This window comes from Ananas comosus, linkage group 3 (assembly GCF_001540865.1).
Source record: "Ananas comosus cultivar F153 linkage group 3, ASM154086v1, whole genome shotgun sequence".
Classification (NCBI taxonomy): domain Eukaryota; kingdom Viridiplantae; phylum Streptophyta; class Magnoliopsida; order Poales; family Bromeliaceae; genus Ananas; species Ananas comosus.
In genome coordinates, this window is record NC_033623.1 from 8527182 (window position 1) to 8541508 (window position 14327).

The following is a 14327-nucleotide window of genomic DNA, read 5'->3' on the forward strand; positions in this document are numbered from 1 at the left end:
GACGGTAGTTCTGGACTATATCGAATACACTCCTGTGACCTANGAACAAAATAATAAAAAATAAAAAATAAAATAGGATACGAAAGTATTATACTTTAAATCACACACTACAATAAATAGGGCATATAGCAACAATTATAAAACTGTCGCTAAAAGTAAAAAAATTGTCGCTATAATGCATAGCGGCAGTTGTAGCGGCAGTTTTACAACTGTCCCTTATAAAGCAGTCGCTATTTAATATAGCGGCAGTTTTAAACCGTCGCTATTATTTAGCGACAATTATTTTAAAATATTACAACACTTTGATAACCGCCGCTATATGTATTTCTTAAGTCAATTTCGATGACTTATAGCGGCTATTTTTGAATTGTCGCTTTTAATTTCAATGAATAGCTACATTTTTTCAACCGCCGCTATATGTCTATACATGTTGATTTTATTAATTTTGTAGCAACAATTCTCCAACCGCCGCTAGTAGCTTAAGTTAAGTAATTTTATCATAGCAATTTTTAACGTCCAGTTGAGATACATAATTAAATTTTATAAGAGCAATTTTTAATCGCCCAGTGAGATATCTAAATAAAAATATATAGCAATCTTAATACTTTTTCCACATATGCAAATAACATTTAAAACTTAATTTTTAAATAAACTCTAATAGCATGCCTTATCAATATAAAAATAAAAAAGTACACTTTTATTATTTAAAAATATAAAAGTACCACCCACTAACTAATCATTCAAACAAAATTAAAATGACAAATAGTCTTGATATAAATTGTATCCACATGTAGCAGCACACTCATTAATATTCAGGAAAAGGAAAAAAAAAAAAAACAAATTCTTCAGTAGCCCAAAGTTCTTCAACATTGATCACGTATGAATATATTCGACCTGCAAAATGAAGACATAAAAATATATAAAGTCTTCATTACAATATCATCAAATCTGAACCATAAGAACTTCAAAATAGTATATATTGTACTTACGAAAGTAGAAGGCCATGCAATAGTCTGGAGCACAGCATCTCCAATAGTTTTGAACTTTCCATATGATCTAATTAACTTTTCAGAAGGAATCATTGCTATTTCAATATAAATTTCCCAAAACTGATTTCCTAACTTTTCACCCCCTACTTGCGTAGTTGGATCTTTACTTATAAGAGTTCCTTGTGCAACACTATGATAAGGCCTAAAAGGACTTTTTAAAATCACCTCCGCTCTCTCCTGCAAGTTTGTAGGATATATAATTATATCAATAATATATATTTAGTTTTTAAAATAATATTGCAATATAGTACTTGTAAGAAAAGAAAGAATTATGAATTTGATCTCCAAGTTGTATAAATAATAATTTGAAAAGTAAATTGCTCATTGTTATATATGATACTTTACCTGTGTAGATGTCACATTTTTTATCGTCCTTCTATTTACCTTAAGTACCTGCGAGTATGATAAATTTTTAAAGGACGACTTTTAATCATTTTTATTTAATACTAATAATTTGAATAAATACATAAGCAAAAAAATTACTTTATCATATTTTGCACATTTATATACCTGACGTGGTGGAACGAGATGACTGGAAGAAGATGATTCAATTTCTTGTTGTGAATTTTCTTCGGGAGAACATTCATTTTCGTAATTCTATACAAAATAAAAATTATTATCATAATATTAAGATAATAAAAATATAAATATATAACTAATTTTAAAATACCTGTCGGTCCTTTAAGTGATCGGATTGTGGTTTTGTACGCCTCGATGTAGGTGGGTTTTCACTTGTCTTAGTTTGCGTGTGGGATACAGTTTTAAACAGGTTTTCGTATGTTTTTTATGAATTCNTCCATTAGTGTTTAAAAATTTCAGCTTCCTTTTTGTGATCACTTTTCCATCGGATGTTTGTTGTATTTTGTCATTGCATCATCCATCTCCTTAGGAGTGCTTATCGGCTTGCATCATTCTAAGGATTGTTAGCTGTATGTCAATGCGTATCATGCTTTGTTTGTTGATTGGTAAATGTAGGTTGTGGTTGAGATCCTGTTGTATAGCTGGTACGGCGTCCTAATACCCAGAAGACTCTGTCCGAGTGGATCGATGTACTTTGTCTTTGTGGCGGGTCTGTACGTCGCGTGGGCCAGGTTAAAGATATCTTCTGGGCCAATGTTACGTTTTCCGTTACTCTATTTTACAATTTAGCTTTTAAAATCGGCTCCGGGGCGTGACATATCCGTTTCTGCAAATAATGTCATGTTACAATACAATTTATAATAAAATATTTTAGACAATAAAAATATGATAAATATTTGTCAATCTACATACAATGTGATCGCTTGATGCTTTATTCATTGGTTCTTTGTTCTTTTTAGTGTGGGTTAGCACGAAAATTTCTGCTCTAGAAAGCTCTTTCCCTCCTCTGTTTGCGCTCTGTTAAGCATGCAATAATGATATGATAAATTAAACATATTTATCTTGTTTTTTTTTTTTAAAAAAGAAGCATACCTCATCATGATTTACGCGTGCAAAACTTTTTGTGCCGGCAGTGTGAGTTGTGACAAGTTTTGAACGGTTAAGTTTGTTTGTACTACTCCTTTGCTGTAATAAATATAAGACAAAAATTGGCAATTGTATCATTTAGTTTATATAAAATATATATACTAAGTAGACATTTAACTAGAGTTTAAAACAAACTAATAGTTATCTATAATACCTGTCCCTCGGGAGAGCTCCAAAAATAAACTAACTTCTCCCATTGTTCCGGAATGACAGTTTCTGGGCAATTGGCAATTCTTTCTTCATCTGTTTTATATATTTCATAAAATTTGCGCTTCAGCATACATTTATAATCCTTCCATTTTTTTCCAAGGGATTTTATAATCCACTCTTTGTAATCTTCAATACCATCAAATTTTGACTGCACATAGCAAATAAGCATATTACTATTAAATTAATTTTGTCACATAAAATTACAGAATGCACCATTATACTAAATTATTAGTTACATACCATCAAAATATTCCACAATAAATCTTTATTATCAGTTGGTACAGCTCTCCAGTCATTATAATCAAGAGGTGCTTCCATTCCCTTTCGAGCTAATACTCCAAGATATCCTATAAGCTTTTTAGCACTATCACCAACTGGTTGCCCTTTATCATTAAATGTTATTTTAATAAATTTACCCTCTGGTAGTGCCCATATCTCATCCATTCTTCTTGGCCCGCGCTTTCTCTTTAATGCAGAATCCTTTTCTACAATATACAAAATATGTCAAGCTTTGTAAAATCATAAATTTTATTGAATAGGATAATTAACAAGATAATACAACCTTTTGAAGTATTTTCTTCTTGATTATATAGTTGCTGACTGCTTGTTGGAGTTAGGCCTGAAGGTGGTTCGCGTTGCCTTGGAATTGATTGTCGTTGATCTGTTGTATTAGGATGAGAATGTAGATTTGATGTTGAATGATTTGAAAAACGTCTATAATGTTGTTCTTGTTGGTCGGAGAAATTAGGATGAAGGCCAATTGAACAATCTTATTGCATCACCAAACCACTTCTCGTAGAATGTTCTGTATAACGTGGTTGAGACCGAATTTCTCCACCAAAAATCAGTTGTATTATAATAGAATATATAAGATAAATATAAGAATACAAGTACACATACTACAAAATAGAATAAAAGCAAACTTTTAATTTTACGATAGTACCTTGATTCATGATGTCTTGATCTTGATGACAAGTTGAGGGTTTATCATGCACTGCATGCTCAACAATATTAGGTAGAGGACCAGCTTTCATTCTAGACCGCACTGTACCACTTCGCGTCGAATATTGCATCCGGTGTGATAAAAGTCCATAGTCTATGTCCAAAGGATTTACTATTTACAAAATATGAAGAAGGTATAAAAAATAACTACAAATAAAAATCACACAGAATGTAATATTTTTTAACGGTATACTCCATAAAGTTGTCAACTAATCAGCCATTATATGTTTAAGAATATTAGGAAGAGAGTAAGCTATAAGCTTTAGTTGCACTTCTCATGTATATTTAAATATTCAATAATGTGACAAAAATTGATCTCCTATTTTTGATGAGAGATATTAGGGTGTAAATTCTCAAATATTACCAGCTTCGTCAACATTTTCATTTCGAGACAAAGGTGGGTGCTGATCAGCTGCTGTCTGGAAATTGGATCTTTGATACCTTGAATGGACATGATGATTGGCATTTACTTGCATATGATATTTTGAAGAATGCTTTGAAGTTTCTTGACTATGTAAGCCATGATTTTGTTGTCCTTGTTGTTTAGAAGATTCAGATATCATGTTAGTCGTAAATTTTGGATGAATCACACGCTTCTTCATTGGTAAGTCCTGCAAAAAATTGTTAATAAAAGCAAAGAAAAGGTTAGGAACAAATTATAGTTCTAAATTATGTTAAAATTCTACACAATAATGAAAAGTTTATTTTGCATTGAAATAAAAAGTGCAAAAATTTAAATTAACCTTCATAAGGAAATTATGTGATATACAATTGCATCCTAACAGTCACTTTCAATAAAATCTGATTCATAATCATTTCCCTCCCTCTCTACGTTGGATGTAGGTAAAAAAACATCAATTGTTACACCTGGAACATCAGTCCGAACCCAATTAATGTCTTCATCAATGTCAGAACTTATTATATTCTCTGCCATATTTTCATTAGGGCTATATAAAAAATCAACATCCATATCATCCTTTCCATCAGTTAGATTTAGTTTCTCATTCATATCAAATAGGTCTCTTGGTTTGTGTTTGACTACAACATGCCAATCTTTCTCTATAGGGTCCTGTACGTAGAATACTTGCTCAGCTTGCGAGGCGAGCACAAATGGCTCGTCTGAAAAATTTTTTCCTGTGTTAGTTAGCCTTTTGAAGTTTACCAAGGTAAAACCAAACTCATCTTGCTTAATTCCGCTGCGACGATTGATATCCACCCAATCACATTTGAATAATACAACTCTAAAATGCCCACGATAGTCAAGCTCAAAAATATCTGTCAAGATGCCATAGTAGTTAACATCTCCCAAACTAGGATTTTCATCCTTTGCACTTGCAAAGCTAGATGTTGTTGCTGAAACAACAACACCACTATTTTGAGTATTTCGATTAAGTTCACGATCTTTAGTATGGAATCGAAACCCGTTTATCAAATATGCAGTATATCTGATTGCCATATCATTAGGACCTTTGGCAAGCCAGAACAGTTCATCAGATATATGTTCTATATTTGCCTTTTTTAATGCCATTACCTGAGGAGATAAAATAAAAGTTACTTCCAAACTATAAAAAAACATAAAAACAAAATAATTTTGTAAAAAGATGTTCATCCTGAAAGCTCTTACATGAGTTTCAAACCATTCATGAAACGTAGCATTATGGATACGCTCTATTTCTCTTTGGCGTGCACGCGGATTTTGCGTCTTGAGCATATGAAGATGTTTTCTATATAAATTTGTTGAAAAAAATTAGCATATTAGAATGAATTATAGAAAATATATATTAAAAAAATAAAGTAAATATCTTACTCTCTATATGGATCGATTGAATCATAATTAAAAAGCACATATCGGTGTGCTTGATTCAACATAAAACGCTCCATCTTAAGCACTTCTCCGTGACCTATAGCACGACCTATTTTTGTAAAAAAAGATGAACCTTCTTGTGTTACCGTGTGATCATCATTATTTCGCGTAGGACGATTAAGTTTTGTCTCAACATCTTTTAAATATCGTGAGCAGAAAATTAAGCATTCTTCTGCAAGATACCCTTCTGCAATTGAACCCTCTGGACGACTTCTATTGCGAACATAAGATTTCAATGTAAATAAAAACCTATAAAAAAAGGCTAATTAATGTAAGTTTAACTTTAAAACAACTATAATATGGATCAGAGAATTCTATAGTAGAATTGAAAAGCTGACCTTTCTATTGGATACATCCATCGATATTGAACTGGTCCAGCAATTTTTGCCTCACTTGCAAGATGTATAGGTAAATGCACCATAACATCAAAAAAGCCAGGAGGAAAAAGTCGTTCTAAATGGCAAAGTGTTAAAGCAATCTGTGATTCCAATTTTTTTAAGTCATTCCCTCGCAATAATTTACTACATAATGCTTTAAAAAAGTTACTTAACTCAATTAAGGGGCCACAAACTTTTTTAGATAGTACTCTTCGTAGAGCTAATGGCAATAGCTGTTGCATTAAGATATGGGAATCATGACTTTTAAGTCCCAATACTTTACGTTCTTTACGGTGTACGCGACGCCGAATATTTGCTGCATAGCCATCTGGAACTTTTATATTCTTTAGAACCTTGCAAAAGATATCTTTTTCCTTTGCATTCAAAGAAAAACAAGCAGTGGGTAAGTATGTTTTAGTCCCACGCTGCTGAGGATGAAGCTCACTTCTCAAACATAACTCCTGCAAATCAAGACGTGCTTTTATTCCATCTTTTGTTTTTCCCTCAGTATTTAGAAGCGTATAAAGAACACTGTCACAAAGATTCTTTTCAATATGCATGACGTCAAGATTATGTCGTATTAATAAAGTTTCCCAATACGGCAATGAAAAGAAGATACTTTTCTTTTTCCAATTATACACTTGATCATCATGCATTTTCTTATTTTTCGATTTATAGTTAAATGCTCCATCATTCACAGATTTTACATCTTTTAATTGGTCTAATAAATCAGATCCGGATAATGTAACTGGGGCACATCTTTTTTCAACGGTACCATCAAAAGATTTCTTATCTTGCCGAAATCTATGATTAGAGTCTAAAAATCGTCGATGACCCATGTAACAAAACTTATGACCATTCTTCAAGTACAAAGAGTGTGTATCCTTATTACAAGAAGGACAAGCCCAACGCCCTTTTGTGCTCCATCCTGATAAATTAGCATATGCAGGAAAGTCACTAATTGTCCAAAGTAATGCTGCACGCATTTGAAATGTCTGATTATATGAGGCATCATAAGTTTCGATGCCATCTGTCCAAAGTTGATTTAACTCATCTATTAGAGGTTGCAAGTAAACATCAATATTATTTCCTGGTGCAGTTGGGCCTTCAATAAGCAACGACAAGATAAAGAACGGTTGTTTCATGCATAACCAAGGTGGTAGATTATACGGAACAAGGACAACAGGCCATGTGCTGTGAGCAATACTCATTGTCCGGAATGGATTGAACCCATCACTTGCTAGTCCAAGTCTAACATTGCGAGGCTCCGAAGAAAAATGACTATGAAGATGATCAAAATTTTTCCATGCAGGTGAGTCAGCTGGATGCCTCATTATCCCATCTTTTGTGCGACCTTCATGATGCCATCTCATAAGAGATGCTGTCTCAGATGACATAAAAAGCCTTTGAAGCCTTGGTTTTAGGGGAAAATATCGCAAAATCTTGGCTGGTACTTTTTGCGACTTAGATAATACCATCTTTGTATCAGTAGCACCATCATCATTATCATCAGAATTTTTTTCAATTGGCTTCCATCTAGAGGCACCACATTTAGAGCATGAAGATGCATCGGCAAACTCTTTCCAGTAAAGCATGCAATCATTTGGACATGCATGAATTTTTTCATAATTAAGTCCTAGGTCCCCAATTATCTTTTTAGTTTCGTAAAATGAACCTGGCAAAGAGTGGCCGCTAGGAAATGCCTCTTGCAACAACTTGAGCAACATACTGAATGATTTGTCACTCCACCCATTTATACATTTTAAATGAAATAGTTTAACAATAAATGATAACTTGGTAAATGTTTTACAACCAGGGTATAGTTCTTGTTGAGCATCTCTAACTAGTTTGTAAAACTTTTCTGCATCTTTATTGGTACCCTCTCTAGTAGTAGGATATGTATCGTGTAACATATGAAGCATATCATCTTGTGAATCAAGATCAATGTCATTATTAAATTCTTGAGTTGAAGATGTACATGGTACAGATTCACCATGTAGAAACCAATTGGTGTAGCCTTTAATGAATCCATTCTCTAACAGATGATCTTTTACCACTTCTTCATTCTTCCAGTAGTTATTGCAACACTTCCTACATGGGCAAAGTATATGCCCATTTCGACCGGTTTTACTAACTGCATAATTGATAAAATGTTCGACTCCTTGACGATATTCAATCGATCCCCTGTTTTTCATATGAAATAATGAAATATTTTATTAAATTAAAGTTTATCAAGTCAAACTTAATTAATATTACCATTCTGGATTAAAAAGAGTTATTGATACCTTGAAAGGCTCATCCAACTCTTATTCATGATCTCCATTCTTGAATATCCTCAAAATTAGTAACAACATCACAGTATCATAAGTCAATTTTTAAATAGTAAAGCTTAGAAAAAGTAATCAAGGAGAATATAACTGACATATGCAAATTATGTTCCACATATGAAAAGTGTCATTATCATGAATCACAGTAATTATATTTATATATATACTGATTATAACTTTTCCTTGTATCCCCATTCAATTTTAACCCTTCATTTTATACCTACTTGATGGACTCTATTATATTATCAAAAAATTATGAAAGCCGATTTTCAAGTACCTCAAATGCTCTAGATTATATTTAATGTTATGGATTGACAATTCAAAAGCTCTATATTGAAAACTACTTATGAATACGAAGGTCTCCATTTATAATAATACGAAGCTCTACTTATGATGTCATGCCCCAAACTCGCAGCGGAAGACAACAGGGCGAAGAGACTCGCCGCAACAGCGAGTGCTGCTTCTGCTACGCTGCAGTCAGCAGCAGCAGCCTTGCTGCTACTCAATCTGCAGTCAGCAGCAGCAAAAGAACTTTGCTGCAGCTGCTCTGCAGTCAGCAGCAACTGCTGCTGCTGCTGCTGACTGCAGAATAGCAGCAACAGCAGCTGCTCTGCAGAATGGCTCAGCAGCAGCAGTACCTTGCTGCTGCTGCTGACTGCAGAATGGCTCAGCAGCAGCAGCACCTTGCTGCTGCTGCCGACTCCAGTATAGCAGCAGCAGCACCTTGCTGCTGCTGCTGACTGCAATAGTAGTCTTGTCATCAGTAGCTACTATTTTTGGGTTTGGATTCAGATTTTTGTCTGGTTTGGGTTTCAAATTTTTTGTCGTGTTCGGATTTGAATGTGAATTTTAAAAATCCCTCGGATTCAGACTTGGATTCAAATTTCGAGTTTGGTAGTTGGATTCGGATTTGGATTTTTCAAAATTCGCCCCAAATTCGATGAGTTGACATCCCTAAAGTGGATCCCACCCCTATCAATGAACTGTGGTGATGCCATATAGAGTTATAGATATGCTTGTGACTTTCAAACCTTACTCGCAACCTGCTGGGCATATCAACCTTTCGATAGATAACTCCACTAACTGATTTAGGTTCTTTAATTAAGTCCACTAGGTTAAGATTTAAGACAATCTAGGTTTCGGATTTCCGAATCCACTAACTATTGAATTGCGTGCAATCAAATCCATCTTGCGACGGGAATCTAAACCAAGTGGATTTATCAAGCACTTGTGGGCTTGTTCAATGACCCTGTCAGTGGACTGAAATAGCAATTTGGCCTATCAGAATAATTCTGTTGGAAACTAGTTTAACTTGTATTCTTTCTTTTGAAGAAACTTAATTGTCGTCTTCCTTTTAAAACCTAGGAGTTTAGTCATTTTACGACTAAAAGTCTTCCTCTCTCGATACACATGTTTCATTGTTATGGTGACAACATCTCATCCTTAAATTGTCAAAATCTCTGTGAGCTGGTTGCGCGACTGCAATTCTTTTTATTATTTAGTACGAGTTATATAGGACTACAACAATCTGATTGGCTTAAGACTTTACTGCTCTAAGGTTAGCCTATCAGGAAGCTAGCAGATGCACCGTCTATAGAGCCCATTTGTGCACTATCCTTTGATCTTATTTGTTGCAGCATGTAGATAAGAATTCGTAACTATTATAGTAGGCTATTGTGCTCTGAGAACTATCTAGATGGATTGAATGCTACTTTCTGCTTCTTCTTTAATCTTTGACCTATTGTTATTTCTTTGTTTCCTCCTTTCTTTTCTTTTCAAANTAATTGAATATCTGAGTTTTCAGTTGGTTTTGGAATGTAATAAAGGAATTGTGATTTCTTGAAATAAAACGTTTTCTACCCCTCGTGGTAGCGTTTCTTAAAGAATAAAGGTTTCCGTGTAGGGAACAGTTTTCAAAAGAATTTTCGTGATTTTCTATTTAAACACTGAATGTAAAACTGTGATGTGAATGATGTATGTATGAATGCATAGTTATCCTTATATTCATTTGGTTGTGGTTGTATCCTGGTTGTACTGTGTATTTGATCGACGCCGTGCAAATATAGGGGTGACTCTGTCCGTGTGAACAGTGGATTCCCTGTATTTGTGGCGGATCTGGCATACCCTGGGGTCAGGTTTTCAAAAAAAAAAAATTTCAGTCGCTTTCCGCTTTGTTTTAAACTGAAAAGGGACCCCGGGGCGTGACATGAGCCCAATCAGGCTCTCATAAGCTATAATCAAAGAAAATGGGTCTAACTGGTCTAATAACCTAAGCTCACGGGCCCTTGGAACAATCTAATGCAAATATAGAAATCTGGGTCCACCGTTAACCGCGACGGCACTCGACAGTCCGAAAAAGTCTACACACTACTGTAAAAAAAATAACCTCGGCATCCTAGCACGAGCGTAAACTTATCCTACACTAATCTGGGTATCCATCGCATACTAACAGTGACGATACAAAAGAACCACAGCTCCTAAAAATAAATCTGATAATTTTCAGAAATTACAGTGTAGGATCTATATGTTTTCTCCTAAGTCAATTTCAAGTCCAATATGTAAAATTATACTACCAGCTTAACTCCAATTTCAGATTTTAACTCTAATCAATGAATTCGAGTACTAGCAAGAAAATAAACAAATGATACATATCGACGATATAAAAACTTAGGAGGTATTCCGGCGATTTCGGTAAACTTCAACCCACCTCGAAACGATAATCCAACTACGGCAAGTAGTCGAAAAGAGAGGAAACCATGCGCTCGCCTAGCCTCCCACGGCGCAACCGCGCACGCACGCTCGAACGGCCCTCCGGATCGATGTCGACAACCTCCCAAGCTCGATCCGCGACCTCGACAACGCATGACTCCTCCAGCTAGAGAGAGAGAGGAAAAGGAGAAGAATGTAAGTTATGAGGAGCCCTAGGATCTATCTAGATTGTATCAAACACCTAGAGGGGGGTGAATAGGTGAAACGGCCAAAAACCACAAATCTCAATGTGATAAAAGTAAATGCGGAAAATAAAAATCACACCGAGATTTATATGGAAAAACTCCAACTTGGAGTAAAAATCCACGGGACCAACACGCGAAAAAATAATTCACTAAGAGAAAAGACTACAAGGTGATAACCGACTCCACGGACTCGACCCCTCTTAACCTCCTATGAATCTCGCGCAATCCTCCGAGTTGTCCATGCCCCTACGTTCGAATCCACGAACGCCTCGCTCACGTCCGAATCCACGAATGCCACTCGAATCCACGAGCACACGATCCGAATCCACGATCCGCCTTCGATCACGCCGAATCCACGACGCCGTACATAAAGAACATCATAATTATGGTGATCCTTCGCTTAGAGTATTGATGAAAACTAGAGGATTATCTCCAAGCAAAGTTTAGATCAATTCGACATATAGATATGAAATTTTAATACTTCGAATTGACCTAAAAAAGGCTAATTTGTAGAAAATAGGTTTTGAACGAAATCCTAGCCTTTAGGTTCTCAAACATATATTTTCGTGATGTTCATGAGTTAGAGAACCCTAATATCTTATTTATAGACCTTAAAATCAATTAGAGTCTTAGAAAGTTTTCACATTTTTACACTGCATACTGGTACTAAAATAAGTTGTTACCGGTTACAACAAGACGACACAGAAAACTTCTGAACATTGATAACCGGTTACAAAGTCAATGCTGTACCGGAACCAAGTCTGTACCAGTACTCTTTCAATGCTGTACCGGTACACTGTGCAGTTTTCAGATTTTGCACTATTTCGGGTTTCACAAAGTTCCGAAGCACTTTCTAATCCACTAAACTTTGATTTTCATGATTCTAATATCTATAACTAAGTATGAATCACCATAACATGAATAAAAAACTTACTTGACCATCGTGATTCATATCGTGAGCTATTTCTGATTTCTTCGAAGTCTTGGATTCTTCGATCTTTGACAATATGCACCGATCCCTCAAGACTCCGACTCAATTCACGAAACTTGCCAATACAAAATACTTAACAATCTCCCCCTTTGGCAATTTCGTGATAAAACTCAAAAATTACATCATAAAAGAAAAACAAAGTTCAATTGTCATCACCAAAATATTGAACTCCTCGCGTGTAATCCAAATACAATATGAAATTCAAAATTACATTAAAACTCCTAAAAGAGACTCTATGACTTAGACACAACTAGGAGTCTTGAAGTCTTGATTTCCTGGAAAACAAATTATCCAAAACGATATAAAAAAAATATTAGATATTCTTACATTCAAGTTCTTCTCTTCTTCTCCCCCTTTGATCTTCAAAAACTTCTCCATCTTTGCTCAATACCTGTCCGCATATGTTCTCCCCCTTTTTGTCAAAAATTGCCAAAGCAGAGCAGACTGAGAGAAAACATACTAGAAAACACAAAAGTAGTCATGTCATAGTTACAACCCTAAAGAAAATGCAAAGATAAACAAAGCAAAGATACGCAATAATAAACTAAAACATCGTCCTAATATAAAAAGAAGATAAAGACAAACTAAGCTCGAAGACGAAATCAGTCGGTGTCCTCATCATCATCATCCTCTCCAGCTCTATCTCCTCCAACATCAGGTGCACTGGTAGCCGGTGGAATCCTCTAACCAATGCAAGTAAGATTTTTCATAAAAAGTTAACATGTAATCCCGAAATTCTATATATATCATGGTACAGATCATAGAGCAGCAAAAAATAATGCATTATATCATGATCTAAGTGTTCTAGAAGCGAGAATACATGTATATAAACTGAATCACAGCAAAAAATTGCAACAAAAAAGATTCAAAACAGAGATCGAGCTTCGTCTCGGAGTTCGTTCGAAAAACTACAAAAATAAGAAGAAATCAACAAATCCGAGCAAAATACTTACAAATCAATGATGGAAATGCGTGGATCTGGAGGAGAAGATCGCCTGGAAACTTTAGAGAGAGAAAGAAAACAATTTGATAAAGTTTTGGGGAAGAAAACAACTCATAACCGGTTATCAAAACCGTTGTCTACAGTACTGGTACCAGTATACGGGATTTGGTACAGGCACAGGTTGCAAGAATTCAAAAATTTTGCCTCAAAAATTCTTTAAAATTAAATTAATTTCATAAATATTAAAGATTGTACTCCAAAAATCAGTATAATGAATATAGAATATTACAAGATTTCTTAATTCATCGAAACGTCAAAATTATATTATCAAAAATAATCTAATGATTCAAAACCATCAAGATGTAACGGTTCATGAAAAATGACTTTTCAAAATTCAGCAAAATTGATATCAATTTGTCGCAAATCGTTCAAAATAGATATTTAACTAATAAAACACCGGGGGTAGCTCTTTGAGCATCTTTTCATCCTACCACCTTATAACTTCGAAAAATCTAAAATATTCATTCATTTTTTTCAACCTTTTGGATATTCAATTAATTTTCATGTAGTAGCTTCACACACTTACTGGACGACCGGGGTGATAGCTCTTTCCTACATGTGGTGGTAGTTTTCACATTCCTTTTAGATGTAACTCTTTCCACATCTTTTTAATCATAGGAGTATCCTTTTTTTATTTATCAATCAATTTTTTTATTAAAACTTTTCCTAAATTAGACAATCTCACAATTGAAGAAAAATATGACAAATTTTAGTCTATTAGCGAATAACTATTCATCATATTCAACACCCACAACCAAGATAGATTAATCGTCAAGAGATCAAATCTGATTTCATAATTTTGATGAATATATGTATTAAGAATTCATATAATAAATTATCGTCAAAATAATAAAAGTGGAGTAAAACCGATAATTACAATGAATTTAATCCAAAATGAATTTGAATTTAAAAACCGGTTAAGGAACTTTGAAAAACTAATCTCCCCAAATTAATCACCTCTCTCAAAGATTTTCATATTTTAATTCCCAAACACCTTTCTCAAAGCAAATTTTTAAAAATAAATTTCATGCATCAAAAATTGTT

General features: G+C 34.4%; 1 protein-coding gene across 1 annotated transcript; it reads right to left on the bottom strand.

Annotated features, from left to right (window-relative positions):
- Positions 734 to 8482, bottom strand: LOC109707784. Its single transcript, XM_020229317.1, has 17 exons — positions 8294 to 8482; positions 5970 to 8192; positions 5575 to 5880; positions 5392 to 5491; positions 4132 to 4378; positions 3709 to 3861; positions 3328 to 3426; positions 3006 to 3250; positions 2710 to 2913; positions 2502 to 2594; positions 2322 to 2426; positions 2192 to 2235; positions 1720 to 1780; positions 1560 to 1646; positions 1395 to 1442; positions 990 to 1226; positions 734 to 894 (listed from the first exon to the last, which is right to left on the bottom strand). The coding sequence occupies exons 1-17, from the start codon at positions 8329 to 8331 to the stop codon at positions 874 to 876; spliced, it is 4311 nt and encodes a 1436-aa protein (XP_020084906.1). The 5' UTR covers positions 8332 to 8482; the 3' UTR covers positions 734 to 873.